Source organism: Cygnus atratus, chromosome 9, assembly GCF_013377495.2.
Source record: "Cygnus atratus isolate AKBS03 ecotype Queensland, Australia chromosome 9, CAtr_DNAZoo_HiC_assembly, whole genome shotgun sequence".
Lineage (NCBI taxonomy): Eukaryota > Metazoa > Chordata > Aves > Anseriformes > Anatidae > Cygnus > Cygnus atratus.
In genome coordinates, this window is record NC_066370.1 from 16077224 (window position 1) to 16101343 (window position 24120).

General features: G+C 48.9%; 2 protein-coding genes across 6 annotated transcripts; both read left to right on the forward strand.

The window, feature by feature from the left end:
• Positions 1-197: 197 nt before the first annotated feature.
• DYNLT2B (dynein light chain Tctex-type 2B) lies at positions 198-6391 on the forward strand. 4 transcript variants are annotated; one of them, XM_035545074.2, is made up of 7 exons: positions 198-323; positions 553-686; positions 2296-2365; positions 3705-3768; positions 4176-4283; positions 4851-4928; positions 5736-6391. In XM_035545074.2, the coding sequence occupies exons 1-6, from the start codon at positions 274-276 to the stop codon at positions 4896-4898; spliced, it is 474 nt and encodes a 157-aa protein (XP_035400967.1). In that variant the 5' UTR covers positions 198-273; the 3' UTR covers positions 4899-4928; positions 5736-6391. The 4 variants fall into 4 exon arrangements, with proteins under 4 accessions (XP_035400967.1, XP_035400969.1, XP_035400966.1 ...); XM_035545076.2 differs by lacking the exon at positions 4176-4283 and having other exon boundaries at positions 5736-6386; XM_035545073.2 differs by lacking the exon at positions 5736-6391 and having other exon boundaries at positions 4851-5452.
• Positions 6392-6929: 538 nt separating this feature from the next.
• Positions 6930-23030, forward strand: PCYT1A (phosphate cytidylyltransferase 1A, choline). Of its 2 annotated transcripts, none has more exons than XM_035544990.2 (9): positions 6930-7058; positions 11964-12104; positions 14473-14572; positions 16781-16897; positions 18934-19085; positions 19890-19968; positions 20716-20858; positions 22051-22239; positions 22626-23030. In XM_035544990.2, the coding sequence occupies exons 2-9, from the start codon at positions 11988-11990 to the stop codon at positions 22830-22832; spliced, it is 1104 nt and encodes a 367-aa protein (XP_035400883.1). In that variant the 5' UTR covers positions 6930-7058; positions 11964-11987; the 3' UTR covers positions 22833-23030. The 2 variants fall into 2 exon arrangements, with proteins under 2 accessions (XP_035400883.1, XP_035400886.1); XM_035544993.2 differs by lacking the exon at positions 6930-7058 and adding an exon at positions 8645-8741.
• Positions 23031-24120: the final 1090 nt, after the last annotated feature.

Below are 24120 nucleotides of genomic sequence, written 5' to 3' on the forward strand. Positions count from 1 at the left end.
GACCGGGCTGCGCCATGCAGCGGCTCCATGCGGCATGTCCCCGAGCCCTGAGGGTGGGGTGGGGGCTCTGGGAGCACCCCGGGGGGCGCAGCAGCACCCATGGGTGCGGGCAGGGCAGGGCAGGGTGCGGGCAGCCCAAGCCCGCCACGTGCCGCCCTTGGCGCGAAAACGGGGCGTGGCGCCGTGACGTCAGTCACGCGGAAGTCAGCAACGCGGAAGTAGCGGCGCGGAAGTGCCCGCGGTTGCCATGGTAACCGAGGCCGGCGGGCGGCCATGGGCGAGCTGGGCCCCGAGGGCGCTCACAGGCTGCGGCCTGGCCTGCGGTGAGGCGGGGCTGGGGCTGCCCCTGCCCGTGTTTGGCCGCCGGGATTTTGTTTGTAGCAGGTTTAGGGGCTAGCTCCCTTCGAGCTAAGCTCTTTTCTCTACAGTTCTTCGGTTTGTCTGACTTTTTAATGGGAAAGCTAAGCTTTGCCCGGGGGTGCGTGTGTGTTTCTGTGTGTAACGCAAATATCCTGAGCCTCTTCTTGCTGGTTTTTTTGTCCCCCCCGATAGATTTAAGTCGTCCACGGTGAAAGAATGCATCCACGCGATACTGAAGGAGAAGCTGGCCGATGCTCACTACGTCCCCGAAGAAGTGCCTCAACTTACAAAGTCTTTATCAGAGATAATAAAAGACAGGCTGAAAGGTAAGGAGGTGTGCAGGGAAAGCCGCTTCTTTTCTTACTCTGTTCTCTTCCTTTGATAAATCTCCTCTTTCCTACTTTATTCATAAAGCCTATTCCTTCACTGTCCGCTGACTGAAAGTCTACTGTTATTATCTATGGTGCTGTTATGATCTATGAACATGAAGTTATGTTCTATACACATGTGCCTTACCTGTGGAACCAGAAATCTAATTCAAGCAAGCAGCTTTGTTTTCATATGGATGGGTTGATGTGGGATGTCAGCCTTGCAGGGCTGTAAGGGAAAGAAGCTTCACTAGAGAGAAGGAGGAAAGATTGCTTCTTGCTTCAACAAACGGAAGTGTTCCTCTTTTTTTTTTTTTTTTTTTTTTTTTGTGTTCCTGAGATGGGAACAAGGCCAGGTGGGAGCAGTGAAGGGTGAGTTAGGAGCACGGTTGGCCAGGGGAGGATGTGAATACAGCACTGGAAGAGTGGTGGTGCTGCTGCACAAGATACCCTCCAACGTTTTTGAGTGCAAGATCCAGTAGGTGTTTCCTGTGCTCAGTGCTGGAAAAAGTAGGTAGGTGTGAGTTGGTGTGGTCACTTCTTTTCCCCTCTTCCCGTGGGACAGGCTAGTGCTCCATCTGCTGGGCTGATGAGCAGTGGCTGTGCAGAAATGCCATCACCCTCAGCAGGAACTGTGGGTTTATGCTTCTCCCAGAGTTACACATCTGCTTTAAAAGCAGCAGCAGCTGTAGTCCCAGCACATGTTGATGGCAAGCTAAAATGCACAGGGCTAGACTTCAGCAATCTGTAAGCACACTCACAGTAGCCTGAAGCAAGACTGGCCCAGTGTGGCAGTTGTATGGGCTGACATCTCTGATAAGCATTGACACAGTGGATGTTACCAGACGCAGCATGTAATATTCAATCTTCCAGCGGAAACAGGCACTCGAGTCTTCCCTTATGTTGCTTTATTGAAGATAAAGGCATTAGGATTAATATTTTCTTTAAAGCGTGCTTGTTCTGGTTTGAATTCTGGAACCTTGTCATGGCCCGATTGGGTCTGGCCTCTGCCCCAAAAGTATCCCATTACTATTGTGAAACAATCACGTATTTTTGCAGACACGCAACTTAGACCTGCCTAAGCTTTTTTGTGACCTTCTATCTCAGCTCAGAAGCAAAGGAAACACCTACGCGGCAGAAAAATCTCTAAAATACCTTTGCATCAGAACAGCTTTAAAATAAGCCAATTTTCTTAAATTGGCTTTTGCCTACCAGCAGCCTTATTTACATTCTCGCTATGTGTTCAGTTCTTGAACGCTGTAGAACTGGAATGTTTGCATATAGGAGGGCTGTTCAGCTGTATCTTCTGATTTAGATGCATCTTCTGACAGATACCAAATACCCTGTTCAACCTTTGAGTAAAACGAGGTTGTGGTAGTCCCTACCTAGGAGAGTGAAGTGATGAGGCAGTCTGTCTGCTCTGCCAATTGCATGTACTTTTAATTTGTACAGGACACTGCTTTGTAACTAGAAATCTTTCTCTCTGTGTGTCCTGTTTTGGGCTCATATCTTAAACAAATACAGAGTTTGAAGTTGTTCTCCCTTTCTTTTGTTTTTTTTTTCCCAGAGGAGGGATTTGACAGGTACAAAATGGTGGTGCAGGTTGTGATTGGAGAGCAGAGGGGAGAAGGAGTGAAGTAAGTTTTGCCTTTTCTAATTGTATTTCTGTGATTTTTGTTTTATCTTTTTTCCATTCTCCTTTGGGAGCTGCTTCCAACTTTTCCAGCTTCTAAGATATCTCTGCCTGTACTAAAATGTAAAGCGCTTCCTTTTCTCTTAAGTAGCAAGTGCGGGCTTGGACTGTGGCTGATTGAATTCCTAGTCAGTTGACTGGTGATAACTGGCTGTGTGATGGGTATTAACAAGCTGAAATGCTGAGAAGCATTTGTGAGGTGTGTTGCAGAAAAGCATTTCATATTGTATTGATGATGAACTGGAGCATACATCCAGTCTATTCTCAGGGCCCTGCTGGAGCACAAGAGCCATGGTAACTCACTTGTGCCTAAAGCCAGATTTCCATAAGTACTTCGTTTGCATTTAATCCCCCCAAATAAGTATTTTTCAGTAGTTCAAATTCCTATAATCCTCCTGCAGTACTGTTATGGGAATCTAGCCCAGGCTGGGGGTGCTGAGCACTTGGAAATCTAGCTCCCAGTGCCTGCAGTCAGACAAAAGAATTACTCTTTGCTGCTGTGGTGGGCTGTAGCTTTCCATTACTGCTGGATAAGGAGAAAACAAAAAGGAACAGCCTACAAGGTTTATGTGCCTTATACACTGGGCTTCACGTTATTATTGTGCTTGGTACTCCAGCAGAAGATCAGTGAAGCAAAGAGGAATCCTGTCAGTTGAGACTGAGTGGGGAAGGTAGTGAGCTGGGCATTTGCTGTAGAGAAGAGAGTGTCAGTGACATTAAACAAGGCAGCATTGAGATCTCATCCAGAATATCCTCTGACAGTGTAGTTGCTTGTCTTCAAAGTAAAGCAGATGCAGGAAAAAGTCTGCCAGAATTCTCAGGGAACAGACAGTGTAGATATGAAAGGGCTAGAAGAGTTCAGCTTGGTTCTAGTAATGTGAAGGCTGCCAAGGAATACGATAGCTCCCTATAAATAAATTGGTAGTATGCATCAGGAGGGCACGGGAGGTGAAGGATGAGAACAAATCAGCTAAATTAGCCACTGATACGCATACATCAGAAGTCAAAAGGTTCTTAAGCACGAAAGCAAGGAGGCTGCAAGCCCTGCTGCACAGCGGAGCTGGCAGAATTGATAGTTGAGGAGTTTGAAGATGCACCTTGACCAACGTACAAAGGGGGTTACAGCATGTGGCAGAATTCAGCAGTGCTCAGGATTCAGGGGAACGCGTCCAGTTTCTTTTATCCTTAAAGGAAGCTTAGTTTGTTTTTTGAGGGAAAGTGTGATCACTTAGTTCTTTACATCTAACTTTGTAGGTAATGGCTGTGCTTTCTCCTTTGTCTAGTATGGCTGCACGTTGTTTCTGGGATGCTGACACTGACAGCTATGCTCATGATGTTTTCGTTAATGTAAGTATTGACTGTTTTACCGTAGGAAATGTAAAGCTACTACTTCTTGTATGACAGGCAGACTAATTTTAAAATGTGAAGCAGGCAAAAGCAACTGCTAGCCCCTTTGGAAGTAACCAAAGCCAAATCAAAACAGTATGATTTACAGTCTCATTCACAAATTCATTAAATAGGCTTAATATCCAACACAGTAAAACTTGTTTATTGAGTAGATCATACAATATTGTACAAAAGTCATTTAAGTTGCACCGTCTTACGGGTAGGGAGAGGAAGCACAAGAGATGAAGTGCTTTGTTTTTTTACATGCTTTGCCGAGCTGCTATCCAGAACTACCGCTGGAATTCAGGACTGAGCAAAAGCCAATATTTTATTTTAAAACCTCCTTCATTACTGTCCTGACTCCGCAGAGCATTTCCCAGGTTAAATTCTCTGTGAAGGGCTTCAGACTCTCTGCTGTCAAAGGCATCAGGCTACGGGGCTTTCAGGAAGGAGGATGTCCTTTTCGTGAGCTACAGGTAACAGGCAGGAGCACTGATTGCTCTTTGATGGTGAGAACATTCACCTAGATTTGGGTTTGGTCACTGCAGCAGAAGTTTTTCATGCTTTACATTGTTTCTGGGTCGTTATTTTCCCTTCACTGAGCTGAGAAATTGTTGGGACCCATTCCCACAGTGCCTATGGATCCTGAAACAGTAGGGGTGCTCTAAGAACGCCCTGTGGGTGGAGCCCAGAGGTATACTCGGCTTTGGGCCCTGGAGAGGTGAAGGTAGGGCAAGGGCCAAGTTACTCAGTTCTGATGAGACTGGGACACTTCTAGGTACGCATCGAAATGACACCTACACACCTTTGGGTGTGCGGCTGGAGAAACCTGAGGCACTTCTGGCATTCAGACTCACTGACCTGGGTTACACCACACCTGAAGTAAATAAGTGACTAAAAAGACGAAAGTTTGAAGGATTTTACAGTATAAAGCTATAACTATTTTTAGTGCTCTGGTCCAAGTGTTCCCCCAGGCTAGCCTTTTCAGTTACGCTAGCAAAGAGTTTGCCTTTACTAACGCAGAGCCTTTCTGTTTTCCCCAGGACAGCCTCTTTTGTGTGGTAGCTGCATTTGGCTGCTTCTACTATTGAAGATGGTTCAGATCCCACAAAAGGACAAAGGTGGGGAGGAATATATTAGAGTATTTTTGTTAACACACTCAAAGGCACCATATTCTTCCTTTAATACCTAACACAATACAGCTCTACAAAGCACGTCCTACACCTGTTACACTACAACATCCCCCCTCCCTTGTGGATATCAATATAGCTTTAAGCACGTTATTATTATCTCCTTTATTTAAATCACTCTTTGTTTTTATGTAGCGTACTGGTTTTGTCCTAAAAAGTATACTGCCAATAGCCATTGTTTCTAGGGCAAACTCAACTCTCGTTGTAAAAGAGCTCTGTTACTTTTACTTTTGTTAATTTTCTGAAGTGAATGAAATATTTCTAAGAAATGTAGCTTAATAAATCTGTGTATTTGCTGTTTCTCTCCTGTGTGTTTACCCTTGCCATTTCCACCACTTGTTCTTTTTCTCCACTCTGCAAAATGCACTAGCCTTGATTGCTCATCAGTGCTTCTCAGATAAGCATTTTCTGAGGATTCTTTGTAAATTAATCAATAAAGCTGATCTCTAATTCTGGCTATCCAGACTTGTTACTATGACTTCTGTAAGAATTATGTTGTCAGTCCCAGCTAAGTGTCACATGAAATGATATTAATTGACAAGAAGACAAGTTGCTTAGGACAATAGTTCAAGCCAGTAGCCTGCACACCCCACCAAGTGCCCAAACTTCCAGCTGTATCTCCTCGTTGGTTCTGTGCAATTTGGCACCTGTGGAAGTGTTGAATAATCATTGCTCAGTGCCCAATTCAGTAGATATTGCAGTGCATTCTCAATCTTTGCCTTTCTGTAACTGTTTCAGGATACACAGTTGGATGTTTGGAGACCAAAATTGTTAGGACTCGAGCCTTGAAAGGAACGATAGAAAAGGCTGCTGTAAATCAGAAAAGGAGCTCCAAAATCTCTTATCTCCCCAGAAGTTAGAGGATGAGGTTGGTTCCTGAGAGATGGGTGCTACTGGAATGCATCTGAAATGCCCGTTGTAAGACAGGAGGAGTTGCTCTCTTGTGATGCCTGTTCTCTGTCTGTGCTGACTGAGGAAGAAGCATAGCTGAACAATTTCAACTGCATGAATGGTTCTTGCAGTGCTAAAGCTTAGCACGGTGAATCCTGAATCCCACCCTCACCAACTGTTAGAGCAGAACACACTCTGCCCGTGCATCTTTTAGCAGAGGAGTCAAAAATTATGGTTCATCTTCTAGAATCACTCTTCTGTCTACAATCCTGGAACAAGTACATTGCTATTTCTGTAATAGGTTTGTTTGAAAGCAGCTTCATCTAATTTACCTCTGATGGGAAATAGATGGTGGCTTCCCTGATGTCTTTGTATCTGTGACATGTTAAATGAGCTGCTGAGGATGTAATGGCACCACTAAGTGTGTGTGAACCTGAGAGTCCACAGGCTTTGGAAAACAGTGAAACAACCCATTAAAAAAATCACTGAGAGATTATATATACCCTCAGACTTGTATTGATGTTTTTATCAAGTCACAGTAATTAAATCATGATTTTTTTGCACTGCAGGTGTTCTGTTTTTGGAGGTTTTTAACACCTGCTTCACAAAGAGATTGCACAAAGCACAGGTCTAAGTCTGGTAACTCCAGTTACCCGTAACAGCAGCAGGGTAATGGATAGCGTGTTTCCCCCGGAGAAAAACCAAGGGGCTGTGAACAATACAGCCTGGTCCCTGTCAGCCTTTAGGGCGAGCACCAGGGGTCCTGCAGCCGGTTCTGGGACGCGGTACCCCTCTGATAACTTGCAGCATTTATCCTCGATGCTCGCCCTGCCGTAGCAAGGCTGCAAGCCGCAGCGTTCTCCCGCACACCCCATCCACCTGCTGACTTTGTCACCCAGCAGCCAAACCCTGCGGAACCCCTGCCCCGACCCCCTCCACCTCGCCCGGCCGAGGAGTCAGCCGGGGCTCGGAGGGAGGCGGCGGGGACGCTGCGGGCCCGGAACGCGGCTTCGGGCCGCGGTTTCCCGGGGCGCCGCCGGTCCCTTCCTGCGGCCCGGGCCTTGCTCGGCGGCTCCGCCCGCGCCCCGTTGGCGGCAGCGGGGCGGGACCGGCACCGGCACCGGGAGGCTCCGGCTCCAGGGCTCCGGCACCGGGCGGCGGCGGGTGAAGGTGTGTGGGGACGGGGGGGGGGGGGGGGGGTACGACAGGGACCCGCACCGGGAGGGCCCCGGGGGGCTGCACCGGGCGGTGCTCGCCCCGCAGCCGGGGGGGCGGGGGGGCGGGTTAATGGGGTCGTAATTCGGGACCGGGGGGTGGGCAGCGGTTCGGGCAGGGCACGGTCCGAAAGGGGGCACCCGTGGGGGGGTTGGTCGGAGGGTGGCCGCTGGGTTTGGTGGTGAAACGTGTTGTGAATGCCTGCGCGGTGCTTACCGGAGAATAATCGCAGGGTTAGTAAAACGTGTGGGCTGGAAGGTTCTCAGCGCAAGGAGGGGGTTGTAATGGTCTCGGTGTCACCGCAGGGTGAGCCCTGAAGGTGGCTGGGGGGCTTGGTGGCGATGGGCAGCCCTCCTGAGGGAGGCTGGCACCCAGCTCTCAGTAGGCGCTGCTGGCGGACCCTAAAACACGAGGAGCAACCCGAAAGTCCGGCAGAACGACCGCCCATCCTTGTACATTACGGCCCCTCAGCAAGCCCCAAACCTGCGATATCCTCCGGAAACCTGCTCCTGCAAACCGCAGCAGAGACCTTGTTGTGTGCCGGGGCGCTCGGTGCCCCAGGTTACGGCATGCCCAGCAGGGCTGCGAATTCACCGAAAAGGTCCTGCCGGCAATTCCTTTATTTTTTTATACTTCATAGCAGCACTGCCTCGGTGATCACACAGCACCCTGCTCGGCTGTGGCGGCGGTAGCGAGAATCACCTCGAGCCTTTGGGGCTCGGGTGGCGCCCGGCATCCTTCCATTGACCGCAGAGTGCTGGTACCAGGTCTGCGTGTGACTGCTAATAAATACATCGCAAGTAGCCGAAGCGGCCCGTGTTTTGAGTGTGAGCAGGGCTCGGTGTGTGCCAGACCCCGCCGAACCTTTGTGAGGGGCTCGAGGGCTCGGAGCAGAGCAGGCACCGAGCGTAGGGACAGCCGCAGTCTGGCCGTTTCCACTCGCTTTTTGTGCCGCTGCCCTCGGTCTGGGGCATCGGGCAAGGCTGGGCTGTGAATGAGGTTGGCGTGGAGATTGGGCAAGATTTTTAAACACCGACTGAAGAGAGATCTTGATCTCTCCCAGTAATTACGTACAGGTTAACCCCCATCTTGTAAACAGCCTTTCATCAGTATCTAGAGGAGTCTGTGACGAGCCTTGTCATTAACTTCTTCTGAGCCTTCCTGTCTACAGCGGATCTGTACAGAGATGCATACCAGTGAGATTAATCATAAATTGGGGGCTGGAGATGGAGAGCAGAATACAGAGTCTGTTCTCCCCATGGCTGAGGAATGCAGGGTAGGTTGGTGCTTTGCAGCCTGGCAGGGGAATTATCTGAGGTGACAGGACCTCTTCCTTTTCCCTGAGGCTCTCGCTTCGTGCCTTCCATGTGTCAGGGCAATTCTTCACCGCGGACAGCTGCCAGAGTGCAAAGTTTAGTAGTATTTGCCTGCGGATGAGTCAGCAGAAGAGAAATGGCTTGCTTCTGTATAGTGGAATCATCTTGTAGGCAGAGCAGCACATGACAGTCACATCTGACCGTGCTAACAACGCCTTCCGAGTTCAGCGGGCGACGGGAGCGTGCGAGCAGGCTGTGGAGCCTGGGGTCGGGGGCTCGGTGTCCCGGTGTGCCGGCCTCCTGCTGACCTTCTTCTCTGCTGGTAAATGCAACAGCTCGGGGCTGGAGCGCTTACGGGGTTGTGGCAGCCACCTCTTGTTTCGTACGTGTTTCGAGTTTAAGTAGCAGGTTTTATTTTGCCTTGTTGCAAGCAAGACGCAGCAGAAGCGGCAGGAGAAATCCTGCTGCTGCACGTAGATTTGCAAATCGTAATATTCTTCGAGAAATCCCTCGAGTCTCGAAACACAAAGAATGCAGATGAGTCAGGTCCCCGTTCCATCAGTGGGCTCGGGATGCAGGAATATCTGCTCTGCTCCTGTGGTGTCACGCGAGGCAGAGTCCTGCGACACCGCGAATGCCTACACTTGGGGCTAAACAAAACATCACAGCTGCCTGGGAAGGAGCAGTCCCTGAGGTAAGGCTTTGGTAAGCAACAGGATTTGCTGCACCAATTCTGGGACCTTGTCCGTATGCCACAGGTGCTGTGGTGAAATTCCAGCTCAGATGATGATTACTTAACTCGCGCTAAGGGGAAAAAAAATTAATTTTCCTTGTGCTGCTCAATGCCTGTCCTTTCTCCCCCCCAAGAAGTGGCTGCGTTCCTGTGGGAAATGCCCTGAGCTTTGTAGTCGGCTCCTCCTGGCAGAGCCCATGCAGCTCTCAGCTCGGGGTGAGCCAGCAGGCAGGCGATGGAGGGCACTTCCTTGATACAGGGTGCGCACCAAAGAGATGAGTTTCGGAAGCGAAGCCACAAGCGTTCTGTAAAGCGGCGCAGAGGCTGGGATTTGCCCCTTGGGCCTTCCCTGATAGGGCACTTGTTAGCTTTGCTCCTAGAGAGCACTTTCTCGTGTCGAGCACGGATTCGGTTCTGCAAGAGGTTGATGCGTTAGGCAAAGTGGAACAGTGTTGATGTTTTACAGCAGGGCCATTTCTTCTGGTTATGCCAGTTCTTTGTCTTGGAGTTTTTCAGAATAAGCTTTCAGAGCTATCTGTCCTTCCCTGCTCCCCATCTGCTGCAAGTGTAATTAATTTTAGAACAGGCAGTGTTTTACTCATTTGGGGAAGCAAAGATGCGTGCTCATGTGTTCAGCTCAGCTACAGATGCTGCATCCCATTGTTAGGAAGTAATTGTTTAGGGTGCTATTTTAGTCCTTTGGGTCAAAAAAAAATTGTTCCAAGAGCAGTAGCTTTATCGCAGTGAGGTATGGCTTGTTTTCCAACTTGTTCCCAGTTATTTTCATTAATAACTTTGGTGCTGGGAGGAGTTCCCGGAAACGCGCTAGCCACAGGGTAAAGGTTTTAGAGCCCCGAAGAGGTAAAATTACTGCTTAATTTCTGCATTAATTTGAGTAATTAACAGAGCTGCGTCACTCCTGAGGTGCCCAGCCAAGCTCTCCAGACTCTGCAGAGGCTCCTTCAGCACGGTCTAGCCTGTAACATCAGGGCAGGGAGAGCGCTTGTGTGCCATCCACCAGCCAGGTAGTCGAGAAAACCTACAGCTGTTTTCCCCCACTCTTTCCATCAACGTTAAGGTTGCTTCCACCAGAAACAGAATTGTGCTGCTTTTAGGTGAACCGGGCAGTTTCCGACAGGACTGTTGTCTTTCCCCAGTGTTTTTTGGCTTCCCGCTCACCTAAAGATTCTCTTTTTGTGGTCTTAGTGCCCTACGTTAGGTCTAACAGAGCAGCCTGGGGTACGTACCTGCAGGTAACACCACACCAGAGGCACTTGGCCCTACACCTGCTTGTAAGGTACCGCCTGGTTGGTGCTAGGTGGGGAGAGTTGTGCTCGTGTGTTACTAAACTGCATTTGACTCCTTACCTGGGGACATTCCTTAACTTGGATTCAAGTAAGCCCAACCCCTAAATCTGCTTCTTACCAGCTCCCTTTCGCAGAGCCCAGGCTCGCTGGCGGCCGAGGAGCAGAGCTTTACCCCGTGGACAGGCTGCGCAGAGGGACGCTGCCCGTCCCCTTCCCTCGCACTGCCCCGCCTAACGTGTTCCAGCACATCCTCTGCAAAGGGTGGGGAGAAGTTTTACATTCCACCTGGCTCTTATTAGAAGGGTGTAGAGGCATGCACGTAATCATCATTCCTGGGTGGAGGGAGGGCTCGTGCTGCTCGCAGCTCCAAAATGCTGCTTGCCGCGCTGGGAGCTGCGCAGCTCAGGTGGGCAGGAGGCACAAGACTTAGCTGCTGCTCTTCACTTACAGCCTCTGCAAACGCAGCGCCTCTTTCTATCTCAGCAGCTGAAAAGGGAGTGTGTGCTGTCACGCATTTTATAAATCCCTAGCTTTGCTTCAGCTGTGCGGAGTACTTCCTAATGCTCCGGGGCCCTTTGGGAAGACAGCAGCGTACGGTAACTCCGGTTCACACGCCAGGGTAGCTCACGGCCAGAGGGCTGCCGCGATTTCTGTCCCAAGCTGGCCGTCTGTCTGCCCATTCATCGCAGAAACGGTTCAGCTGAACTAATTACAACCTGGTACATAAAGTGCCAGGAGTGAGCGTGTGCCCGAATGTGGTGACAGCAGCTGCCTCGCCACCAGCTGAGTCACCGCTGCAGTGGGGACAGGGGACGAGAGGGGAGGATGGTGGCAGCCATCCCAAGGTGAGCTGTCCCCGCTGAGCCGCGGCTTGGTCTTGCGCAAACAGCAAAGCAAACAGCAAGCCGTCTCGTTAGTGAAGTTATGACCGTGGGTTGCACCCCTTCGCTCCTTCCCCTCCCCTTGTCCTTCTGCTTAAACCGGCTTCTTCCTCGCATCGGGGTTGCGCGGGGACCCGGCGTCTCGAAGCGGGGGCTGCAGCACTGAGGGGTAGAAGTGTTTGCGTTCGGTGTCATCGAAAAGAGCTGGGGGAGGGCTGGATGTGGACTGGGCATGCCTTAATCCTCAGCTTGCCTTTCAGATGCTAAAACAGCATAATGAGCATTGTTCTGTTGATTTATAACTTGCACTGCAACTCTTGGGTGAGTTTGTCTCCAGCCAGCTGACTGCTGCACACTTCCCGCTCTGCAGAAGAGCCCCGAGTTGCACTCAATGATTCCGTATTCCCACCAGGCACTGTTTGTCAAGCCTTGGCAGCTGATGCCAAATACAACTGGCTAAGCCCCTTGTTAGGTGGCTGTGTCTTTGCACTGACCTTCTGTACGCTGTGCCTGCTGTTGACTGATTTTTTATTTTTTTTTTTTTTTTTGCTTTGGAAGAGCTAAGAAATATCTCTCCCTCCCCTCCCTTTTTTCTTTTTTTCTTCTCCTTCATTTTGTCCCAGTTCCTACTGGACGCGCTTGGCAAGATGGAGCCGCCGACCTCCTCCAGGCTGAATTCCCGCAAGAGAAGAAAAGATGGATCCGGCCCCAACGGGGCGACGGAGCTGGATGGAATCCCTCCAAAAATGTCCCGGCGCTCATTCGTAAGTAAGCAGAGATAGGAGCTGTAGGTGCCTGGAGATTACACATTGAAGTCTTAGCAGCAGGAAGATAAATGTTATGGGGTTTCTGTGGAGACGGAAAACAAGGGGGAGGAGAGAAGCAAATGACAGTAGCTATGCTTCTTGTAGAGCCAGTTTGAAATCTTCCTTTGCTCATACTAATAACATGCTTACAACATGGGCTTAAATTATATCTGAAGCGAGCGTTGCTAAGCTGCTTTTGTGGTCTGGTCAGCCTCTTTGTAGTCACTTAATCTGCACCCAAAGAGGCATGCATATAGATATCCACGTGCTACAAGAGGAAGCATGCTCTTCACATAGGTGGCTTTTCTCAGTGGCCAGCAGGAGGGAGAAATACACCCAAAAAAGTACGTAACAACTCGTGTACCTAGCAGAAAGTCCACGTCAAGGCAGGGGACCCATTGGTGGGCTTGAAGTTTGTTAGCACCTGCAGAAGAAAGCTGCTGAAACCACTGTCTGCAACACTGGGAAGATGACTTCTTTGATTCCCTTGTGTGGCAGGATGCTGCATTTATGTTGCTGATACTTCAGGAATGTTTAAAAGAGAATAAGTGGAAAGTATTTCTCCTTCTAGATCAAACTTGGAGTCTCTTCTAAAGGTCATCTGTCTCAGCTAATGTCACTGTGAAGAGCTGACTTTATCTTGTCCTTGCCAACCATTGTGGTGATGGGTTTTCTACAGCTCTTCTCTGCTCCTTTTCCTTGAGCTCTCCTGTGCATCACGTGTTTGCTGGTTGCTCTTTCCTTATCTCTGTGAGAAGCAACTACCGTCCCTGCCACATCACACTGGGGTCATAGTCCTTGGTAAAATTTGGTGATGTGTCACGGCTTTCCTCTTGGATAACGTTTTGCTCTTGGGGAGTACTTCAGTGCTGTCCCAAGACATTTGACAGATGTTAACAGTGTTGGAAGTGGAGGATTGAGCTGTTGCATGACTTATTCCACAGGGCCTTAATATCCTTGACTTCCATAAAGATCCATCCCGTCCCTCTTGAAAATTCCGCATATTTCAGTGAGGAAAGAGAAGCATAAGGGTTATTCCATGGAAATCACTTGCTCTTCAGTTTTGTGTCTCTCCTGTGTTAGAAATAAAGCATCTATCTATATGAACAGCATGAAACAGGTAATACCCAGCCTGTTTTATTGTGCACATTTGGTTGTCCTGACCTTTGTAGGTGCTGCAGAGGAAGGGTGAGGTTGGCAGGAGCTTTTGAGAGCATTTCTCTGTGATTCTCTGATAATTTTGGTAGTTTTTTATGCTATTACTCCTAGCTTTGTATCACATACATGACAACCAAGCTGCAAAGAGTCTGGTTTTATTCACAAGTACCAGATATCATGGCAGTGAGGAAAGGAGAGAGAGGACCTGACGATAGGGACCCACCAGAGGAGGTGGTGTGTGAAATGTGGGTACCAGAGCCTCAGAAGATGCTCCTGTTAAAGGAGGTTTCAGCAGCGTCAGTTTGCTTCAGCGTAGTGGTCAGTGGGTTGCTTTTCCTTTGCACCTCACTTGGAGCACTGTAATAAGGGCTGACATTAACAGTACTAGCAGTGGTCTTTCTGGTTGCAGCGGTGCTGGGTACTGTGGCAGGACGCTGCAATGGGACAGGAAGCCAGAGAGGAAACTGCTGATTAGCTTTCTGCAGCTTGAAGGTATTATTGTAACGATCTGCAGGCTTGTTTCCCAGCCTTCTGGCTCAGGAAAGAGAAGGCATTGCTGCCTCACACCTTCCTGCGAGAAGGAAGTTGAGCTGTTTGTTCCATTATGGGGAGGTCAGATGTTTTGTTCCCGCTCAGAGGAGACCAGAAAGGATACCTGGACTTCAGCTGCTGATTAAATGTAACTGTCGTGATCAGGCTAGTAGATTAGCGAGGTTTTCCTGCAGCACTAGGATATGTTCTGCCACAGATCGAGGTCAGTCTCTTGTTACATATGCCTCAGAAAAGGGAGATGATGCACGTGTTCCTTGGGGATTTGTGCTGCTGTTGGTATTGCTCTTTTGCTCATTTGTGTATTCAAACTGAGGAGCTGTTAGAATTTGCACATCACAGCACAGGCACACAAGTACAGCAAAGTGATTGTCTTGCCCGGGTGGGCAAAGTCACAGCCGTGACAGTGAGGTTTGCTGAAGCTCCCCCTGTCAAATTCAGGCTAATCGCCCTGCAGGGCTGTTTTGAGGTTTAACACTAATTAGTCTTTCAGTACACGTGCTCGAATCATGCAGACACAGTAAGTCACTCCGTGCCTAGAGCACTGCAGTTGCCTTGCTGCTGCTACGTAGCGCGCTCACCTTTGCATTCTCACGGCTGACCACCTCTGGCTTTTTAGGGACTGAAGGAACCAGCTCCGTTTTCAGATGAAGTGGAAATCGATTACACCAAGCCATACATCAGAGTGACGTATGAAGAAGCGATGAGAGGGACCCCTTGTAAGTAAGAACCAGACTGGACGGGGTTTGTATAAATGTTGGGTTTGGGGAAGAGGTTTGACTCTTGATACCTGAGACTGATCCAACCTTCTGTGTAAGACCAGGTTTGCAGCCCATGACTTTATTCATGCTTTAGTGGTTAAATAACTCTTTCTATGTGAAATTGGGTCTGCCAGTTCAGCTGAAATTGGAGGCTCTGTGTGTGAGGTGTTGTACCTTTGTCAGTAAGATTCTCTGAGGTAAATAAATATTCATATTTTAGCTTTTCCTATGCCACTGACAGCTAAAGAGTACTGTCAGAGCTGAACATTTTTCTGTGCTACTTTGTCTGAAGCAGCTTAAAGTTAGGCACTTTAAAAGTCATCTCTTTTGGAATTTGAAATGCCAAGTAAAACCAACATATGTCTTTGTCCAGAGTATCCCATTCTAGCCTGGATTTGAATGAAAGTCAGTGTCATTAATCAAAATAGGCTACTCCCACAGCAGGAACGTGCCCTTTTATTTTATAAAACAAACTGGGAGAAACTGTGCTCTTTGCAAGTCCATCAGGGAAGCAGAGGCAGGACTGGCTCCTCCTGAAGGATGGCTGCCCTCTGTTGCCAAGCTGTGTGCAGACAGTGCTGTCTTGCTTGGCCTCTCCGTTATGGAGACCCTGAGACTATAAAAATGCCGCACTTCTGATTACCTGACTGCTGCTGATGTTGAGAGAGAAGCCAGCTTAGAATGAGATCTGGCAGTGATTTCCTGCAGGAGTTTCTGGAAATCCAGTGCTTTTCACAGTCCGCATTAGTCTCCCAGCTGAAAGTCTCCAGAACCTGCACAAAGGTCTCTGATTTCAACATCGATGGCTCTCCTGCCTGCTAAGAGTAAAATACACTGCATGCTTCCCTGTTGTTGTTTATGCCTGTGCTCAGCAACTGTGGCTGCTGCAGGTACAGAGGAAAAGAGACAGATGTCCCAGCCAATTCCCAGAACATAATTGCGCTTTAATGAAGGGGCGTGCCAGGGCCAGCCCTCTCCTGGCATACAGAAAGCTCTTGCAGTCTTAGGCTTTCGGATCCTTGGCCCTCCAGAGCCTCCTGGCACCTTCAGACAGAGGCAGATTTGCTGACAAATGACTGGAAGAGGCTGTCCTCAGGCTGACTCCTCTGCTTAGCTTCAACTTAACATCCTTCCCTTTGCATCAAGTCTTCCTCTCCCATGCTCTGTCTCTAGGTGCAGTCAGAGCCCTTCCCAGACCCAGGAGGTTTCGGCTCTCTTGATGGGTCTTCTCTCTGCCCCTTCCTCTCTGCAGCTTTGGTGTGCCTCTGAATCAGTCTGCGTGAACTGGGCCAGAGAGCAGCAGCCCATTCCCAAGTGTCATATAACAAGAATATGTGGCTTTCTGTCACCAGCAACAAGAGAGCCGGAGCCCCGTGTGGCCCCAGGGGACCAGAAGTCGGGGAGACTCCTGCTGCTACGTGGCAGTACTCCTCTATCTCAACTTATCTTTGTGCTGACCTCAGGGAGGAGCTACGATTTACCCTGTCAGAGATGGGCTGATGGCCTTTGTTCCTCCTTATTAATCTATGATTTCAATGCATGCCAGCAGTTCAGCAGAATTGTGTTTGCCTTTCTCTGAGTAGTCCAGATGGGTTTTCAGATACAGGCACACACTTCATTAGACTGTAGGGAACCAATGATGCTGGTGGGGAATCAGAACAGCCTGGTCCCTCAACCAGACGTGGAAGCTGTGGCAGTGGGCTGTAGAGAGGAGGATTTTGAGAAGGTCTTGAGATGCGGTCCTGGCTGGTAGGGGAAATCAGGCACCTACAAAACATTTTGGCCAGTTCCCCTCTTGTATCTCCTTGCTGTGCAAAAAAATAAATAAATAAATAAAAAATGCTACATTTAGATTCCACAGGAGGGAGATATTCAGACTTTGCTTTCCCTTTAGTGTCCCTTCATGGTAGGTATGTGGTAGGTTTTGGGTCTGTTTTTGAACACGGTTGTATTTCAGCTCTGTTCTCTGCTGTGTTTGTTTCCATGTGCGAAGGAAAAGAGCCAGCCATTTTCACAAATCTTTCCTGGCTATGGCTCTGCACCCTGCCAGTTTCCTGCAACTCCCCCCCTGAGTTTCAGAAGGTCCCCATATGCATGCATGAGCAGCAACTACTTCTCCAGGAAGGCATCTTCACAAATGTCTGTCTGTCTGTCTCTTTGGCACAGTGGATCGCCCTGTCAGAGTTTACGCCGATGGAATATTTGACTTGTTTCACTCCGGACACGCCCGGGCCTTGATGCAAGCAAAAAACCTCTTCCCAAACACATACCTCATTGTGGGAGGTAAGGCGTGATCTTGTTGACTTTGGCTGTCATAGGAGCACAGTTAACCTCCGCTGTTGTGCATACAGGTGGCATAACAGGGTTTTTGTCTTCATGGCCTTGGTGGCTGTCCCTGCAGTTGTCCCAAATCCCACTTTGTTGTCGAAGTGTTACTGCAGTATGTTAAGAGTAAGATACATCTGCAGAAAGAAATCCTGTACCAAAAGAACACAAGGAAAAGACTCCTCATCAGCCTGTTCAAACTTGGCCCCTCTGTTTGTGACAGATACCACCGAGTATGAAAATATACTAGCAGCAGCTGAGCATCTGCCTCTCAGTTAACAGTTCCCCCATGGCTGGTTGAGCTTTGTGTCACTAGTATTTCCCTGCAAGTCACCCTCCCACTCCAGCTCTCTGCTGGGAATTGCTTCTGGCTAACCCCAAGCAGGTCCTGCCAGGAGCATGAAGATAACAGTGGTTCCTTGGGCACACGAGTAGCCACGTGGCAGTCAGTAAAGCCCCTGTTTCTCCAATAAAAAGTTCATATTTTGTTCATTAGATTCAAAGTCCTTGAGATAAAACCAGGAATATCCTGCTCGCTGCCTGAGGGGATCCAGCAGAGGTGTTTCAGCCAGGTCTCCTTCAAGAATATAACAGGAAAGAAGAAACTCTTTCCTCTGGCTGCTGCAATACGCTGGCCTCTGTCCACGCAGTGCCTCTGTGCCTGTACCTTCACCCACGTTTCTGATATGTGACACTAGAGACACCTCAGGCTGTGGATGCTGTCTATCAGGAGGTGACCTCTAGTCAGGCTGCGTAATAATGCTGAGGTGTCAGGAGCTGAGAATACCTTTAACTAGTTTTCTCAACTGTCATTAACTTCCTGCAGCAAAATGAAACTGATTCTATGACAGACCATTAATGTCTTTGTGTTTTGTTTCACTGCTGAGAGCATTTTTACAGTGGTACTTCTGTATGTTTTGTGTGTGCTCCAGTAGTGTCTGGAAGGGGAGAGGAGGGAGGAAAGCTGATAAAGTTAATCAAACTTTCAAAACGCTCTAAACTCAGAAATCTTGCAGGCAGAAAGACAAGCTATGTACATAAACGTACATCAGACAGGAAAATACCTTCAGGTAACACTATTAACATGCCAATTAAGATGTGTAATTTTGCTCTCTGCCTCCGGGAGACTGGGGAGCTGTGGAGGGCAGTGAGCTGCTCCCCTTGCACCAGGAAATGAGGGAGACAAGAGGCCACAGCCCAAGTGAACGTTAGCTCCAAGCTGGGAGCAATCTCACCCGCTCTTTATCATCTGTTTGTCTGGAACATAAATAAATCCAATACCCTGAGACTGGTAATCCCTTGTTTACTTTTGAGTCTGATAACCAAGTGAAACTGCTTCCTCCTCAATGTATTATGTGCAGATTGTGAAGAGTCGTTCATTTACTTTTTTCATAGAACATAATTAAATGAACTTAATTTACAGTGAACTCACTCTTCATTTTAGTTTTCCAAGAGCTAGACTGCGTTGTGTTATTTATGAAATTAGAAGTTTAGGGAGGTGGGTTTTTTGGTGTTTTTTTTTTTTTGTTGTTGTTTGTTTGTTTGTTTTACTTTTATTTTTATTTTCATACGGGCTCCAGTTTCCAAAGCTGAGACATGCAGAGGATAATAAGCAAGTTTCTGCCAGGTAGAACCCCAGGTGTCATTTCATACAGGAGAGTTGTCTTCTGTATTGGTTGGTTTTCTTGATAAGCATTGAAGAAGTCTCCAGGGACCTTGAGGGCTTAGGGTACAGGTCCCCAGCTTGTGCAGAAATCCCCCAAGCAAATGGACAATTCCCCTTGCTCAGCCTGCCTAGAATGGCTCGAGAGTCTAGTGCCCTGTCACCACTCCCTGGTTCTAGTGATTTTTGGCTAGAAGTTAGGTTTGGAAGCACCAGCCTCTGTCAGCAGCTGGAATTGTCTGGCTTGGCAGGGGTGTATGCAGGGTCCTTTCTCTGCAAAGTATTAGGGTAAATACCTCAGTCTCACTCTTCTCTGTGCCTGTTTCTTCAGTCTGCAGTGATGAGCTGACCCATAACTTCAAGGGCTTCACGGTGATGAATGAAAACGAGCGGTACGATGCTGTGCAGCACTGTCGCTATGTGGACGAAGTGGTGAGAAATGCACCATGGACGCTCACCCCTGAATTCCTGGCAGAGCACAGGGTAATATGTGGCATCTGATCTGCTTTGAATTTTGATTAGCTGCTGTCTGTGCTTGCTATTTACAGCAAGAATTCATCCGTGGGGGTGACCTCTGCCTGATCAACCCATTTCTGTTGAAGATCCTTAAATATAGAATGAGCTGGGTTATGGGAACCAGGTGGGGCTTCTTGGAAGATTAGAAGTGTGTGCTGAGCTGGCAGATAGTGACAAGGTAAAGGAGCCTGAGAGGGCAAAAGGGTTTTCTATGTTCGAGGAGAAGCCGATGCTAGTTACACATTGGTGTGCAACATGAAAAAGGGAGAGCATAACATTGGGTGGAAGGGATTTCTGGAGGTCGTGTGGTCCAGCCCCCTGCTTTCAGCAGTGCCAGATTAAATCTACATCAGCTTCCCCGCAGCAGGAGACCAGGCAAGCTGTATTGTGAGTCTTTTATCAGTAGGTAAGATGAAGTAAAAAGAGTCTCTGACATCTGTTGAACTGCTTTGGGAAGTGAAACAGCATCTGGCGAGTACGCTTAGTTTCCCCCTGTGGCCGTTAACAAGCTGTTTCTCTCAGGAGCTTAGAGCAGCTGTGTCCTTAGTCCCAGCCCTTCCTTTTCGTTGTGTGCTAACAAGTTTGATATGCAGTTGCCAGTGAGCATTTGTGACTGCTCTTGGTTGTTTTTTCAGGGGGAAACTGTCTTGCAGTTCTCGGTCACGCCTCTGAGTGGAGGTGTTGAGCAAAAAGTTACCATCCGTGGCAGAAAGCAGGAGACTTGCGTACTCGAGATAAAATGTTGATTCTCATGTTGATCTTAATTTTCAGATCGACTTTGTTGCACATGATGACATCCCCTATTCTTCTGCTGGCAGCGATGATGTATATAAGCACATAAAAGAAGCAGGTGAGTCTGGGTCAGATTCTCTGCTGTAGTTTTTCCTGTGCTCCTGTATGGCAGGGTCGTGCCCTGCAGAGTGGCCCTGTGGGGACGCGGTCTGCCCAGGAGGCTCTGAGGGCAGGAAGAAGTACAGCTTTGGGCACTAGTTCATCAGGCGTAGACTGTTCCACGTGCCATATCAAGGATTGCCTTACATTAATTTTTATGTACAACCTTGTTACTGTGATTGAATTCACAGCCACCTTTTGACAAAATATTACGGCTTGTCTTATAGATTCTCACGAATGGAGAATCTTACAGACTTTACAGAGTGGATCCTCTAGCTGATTGCTATACTACTTGGGGGGGGGGGCAGTTTATTTTAAGCTTTCAAAACCCAGCCATCAGGGCGTATGTTTCTACCCGTTAAATTGTGGGACCCCTTATTCTGTCCTTGTCACCATGCTATTCTAAATGCAGTGGGTTGTAGTCAATAGTTTCGAAACCACATGAAGTGAAGAGTTGGAGCTTTTCTTTAGAAGATATATTTGTATTTGAGTACGAAATTGTTTCTGACATGCTTAGGTCTTTCTTAGTTCCTCCTCATACTCGCAGAAAGGAGGAGCCAGGTATTGTGCATTCCAGGGCAGAGTCATGATGGTGTGAGGACGGTTAGGAGTGTTCACAGGAGAAGTTGTTTACTATTAGAGGTGGCAGCAGCTTTTTACCATGTGTCTTGCTACAGCTGTCCTCAGTCCTGTTCCTCAACTTTAGGCATGTTTGCACCAACTCAGAGGACCGAGGGGATTTCAACATCAGATATCATCACCCGCATTGTGCGGGACTACGATGTTTATGCCAGACGGAACCTGCAACGGGGCTACACAGCTAAAGAGCTCAACGTCAGTTTCATAAATGTGAGTCGAAGTGTGTCTCACCACAACTTCTTGCTCAGAGAAGCTGTGGATGCCCCATCCCTGGAAGTGTTCAAGGTCAGGTTGGACAGGGCTTTGAGCAACCTGGTCTAGTGGGAGGTGTCCCTGCCCTTCAGGGGGGTTAGAACTAGGTGATCTGTAAGGCCTCCTTCACCCCAAAGCATTCTATGGTTCTATAAGCTGTGTGAAGCTGTGTCTTGCATAGCAGTAGCACGCTTCTGCTGTATACCAGTGAGCAGCAAGTCTGCAGAGCTAAACAGTTACACCAAACTAGTGTCCTTATAGTAGTAGAAATTAGATTTCTTCCTCCCCTGGAATGCTCACTGTCAGGAGTGGGCCCATCCAGAGGAGCTGGGGTTTTGCTAATACTGCTCTATTGTCAGAAATCACTTCGTGACATTTCACCAGTTGAGAGAGCCGGAGGCCAGGGCATGTGGCAAAATGCGTGTTTTGTTGAACTGAGTGAGGTGTTGGTTGCTCCTGGCAGCAGCTGCAGCTCCTCATATCTCTCCTTCCCTCAGCCACTTCCCCGAGGCAGAGGCATTTGTTAGGATAAAATCTGATCCTGTTCTTACTGTGCTATTCCCTCTCTGGAGCTGCAGGAGTTAAGGGAGAAGGATGTGCTCTGATCCTGTACTGAGCGTCTTTCAGCACACAAGCAGAATGCATGGCAGGAGGCTTTTCTTAAGTAGTAAACATTTTTCTTATCACTCAGACACTATGCCTTTTTAATACAATCAAATACAAAATGAAACAGGAGAGGTAACGGCTGCTTGGCCTCTCTTTGGCATCCAACTCTCTCTGTTTACGAACACCCAGCAAAAAGCCTTGTGCTGTCACGATATGCAAGGAGACCTACAGCAGGTCCCTCAAATCTAATCTGTATATTTTATAAATATTTCCCTCTTCCATGCACTGCTCTTAGATAGTCCTTATCTCTGGGTTTAGTCTTGCTTTGTGGACTGTGCCAGGGCCTGCCACAAAGCGTCTCGCAGCCCCGCTGCATGTCTGCCATTTAGTCTAGGGAAGAAGCATCACTGAAGTGAGGGAGAAGTGTCACAAAACTGGTGGAGATGCTGAGTCTTAAGCAACGGTTCAGTGTAATAACGCAGATCAGAGGTGGTCGCCACTTAGATCTGGTGAGCTGTATTCTGATCCATCATTTACTCAACAGGAAAAGAAATACCACCTCCAGGAGCGTGTGGATAAGGTGAAAAAAAGGGTGAAGGATGTGGAGGAGAAGTCAAAGGAATTTGTCCAGAAAGTGGAGGAGAAGAGTATTGATCTCATTCAGAAGTGGGAAGAGAAGTCCCGGGAGTTCATTGGCAATTTCCTGGAGATGTTTGGCCCAGAAGGCGCGTTGGTAAGGAGCTGCCCGGGGAGAAGGGGAAAGGGGAGTTGGAGTCTGCGAACTCCAGCTTGTGTCCCGCAGGCCACGGAGCAAAGAGACTGACAGTCACTTTGTCACTGGCCTGGGACGGGATGGGTCTGAAACAAGTGTTTTTTGCCTGGCTGTCCCGTGGTGCTGGCCAAATGTCACAGGCACTTCATGCTAGAGGTGCTTGAAAGTGGGTAATGGCGGAAGTGGATGCAGTGTCCGAAGGCACTATAGCACCGTGCTTGGGTTTCTGCTCTTATATTGCATGAGGAGTTGAGACACAACAGCTCAAAACTCTGCACGGGCTGTGAGCAGTGTCCATTTCCGTCACTGTTTGAGCCATGCTAACGTCCCTCCTGCTTCCGTCACAGAAACACATGCTGAAGGAGGGCAAGGGCCGGATGCTGCAGGCCATCAGCCCCAAGCAGAGCCCCAGCAGCAGCCCCACGCACGACCGCTCCCCGTCACCCTCCTTCCGCTGGCCCTTTTCAACTAAGACTCCTCCTTCCTCACCGGCCAACCGCTCCAGGAACGAGTCTGCAGTCACCTACGACATCAGTGAGGATGAAGAGGATTAAGCTGCCAGCCGGGATTTGCTGTGACCCACTAATCGCCGAATCCTAAGTCCAGACCCACTGGGGAACTCTAACTGAGCAAGAGAGCCATAGGAACAGGGCTGACAGTGAGCACAGGGCCTCGGAGGCACCCGTTGCTCTTAGTGAGGGCTGCTGCCTGGAAGCACATTCGAACCTCCTCTCCCTTCTCCCCAAATTCCCTTTTTATTGTTTACGTTCTAGTGGTCTCCAGGGGAAAGATGGTTTTTATATTTTAAGAAACTACTCTTTTAAAACACAAAGAATAGCGCTCGAGTGTGGCTCTTGTTCTGGTTTCTTTTCCCCTGTTAAACTCTCCAGGCGAGACAGAGAGTGGTAAGACCCACCTGCCCCTTCTTTCTTTCAGCTCCTCTGTCTTATCCCTCCCAGCCCCAGGCAGTATCCGTGCCACTGCCAAATGAAAGACCCCTCGGTTCCTCAACCAGGGTGACCTCGACAGCATGCAGGGAGCAGTTGCGTAGAGAAGCTGCTAGGACACAGGGACATCTCTGCTGCTCTGGAGCCGATAGGAACTTACCTGGCAGGCTCGGCAGCGCTGGCATGCCTCTTGGCCGAGCTTCCCGGCGTGCCGTGGTGAGGATGTGCTGGGGAGAGGGCTGCCAGCTTAGCGTGCACGAGTCACCCCCTGGAAGAAGTCGCAGCACCGTAGTCGCACGCCCTGCAGGTGTGCAGCGTTTGCAGCTCCAAATCCGCACAGGCGGCTGCAGGGGAAAGGCCTTTTCCAGCTAATCTTAACGGGACTGCTAAATCTCGAGCTAAAATTGAGCCCTCAGTTGCTGTTGGAGAGAAGAGAATGAATCTTTGTTTCAGGGCACTTTGTCTGTGCGTTTCCTCGGGTGTGTGAGCGCCCAGGTAGGAAATGAATGTGTGTGCTCCTTTGAGAAGTTCCTTGTCCCAGTCTCTGGTGTGTCCTAAGTGTTTGTCCGTCCACGCAGCCCCTCAGCGCTGTGCTCTGCGCGTCTCCGTGTTTCAGTTGCTGTGCTCTGAGGACTGGCGCAGTCCTTTACACTGGTCAAGTTGCTGCTATAAGGACAAAACAAGAATTCACGCAGCCAGTTTGCTGTCTGTCGGTATGTGCAGCTGGACAGATGAGGGGCACGTTTTACTGCCCAGTGAAGGGTGACGGTCCCGTGTTACCTGTCCTGTGCAATAAATGCACAAATCCTGCCCATTTACTCCGTTCCTCAAGGCAGGCCGGGAAGAACATCAGAGAGTGCTGCGGCTTTTTAAGATTTTAAACGTGTGCTCTGCT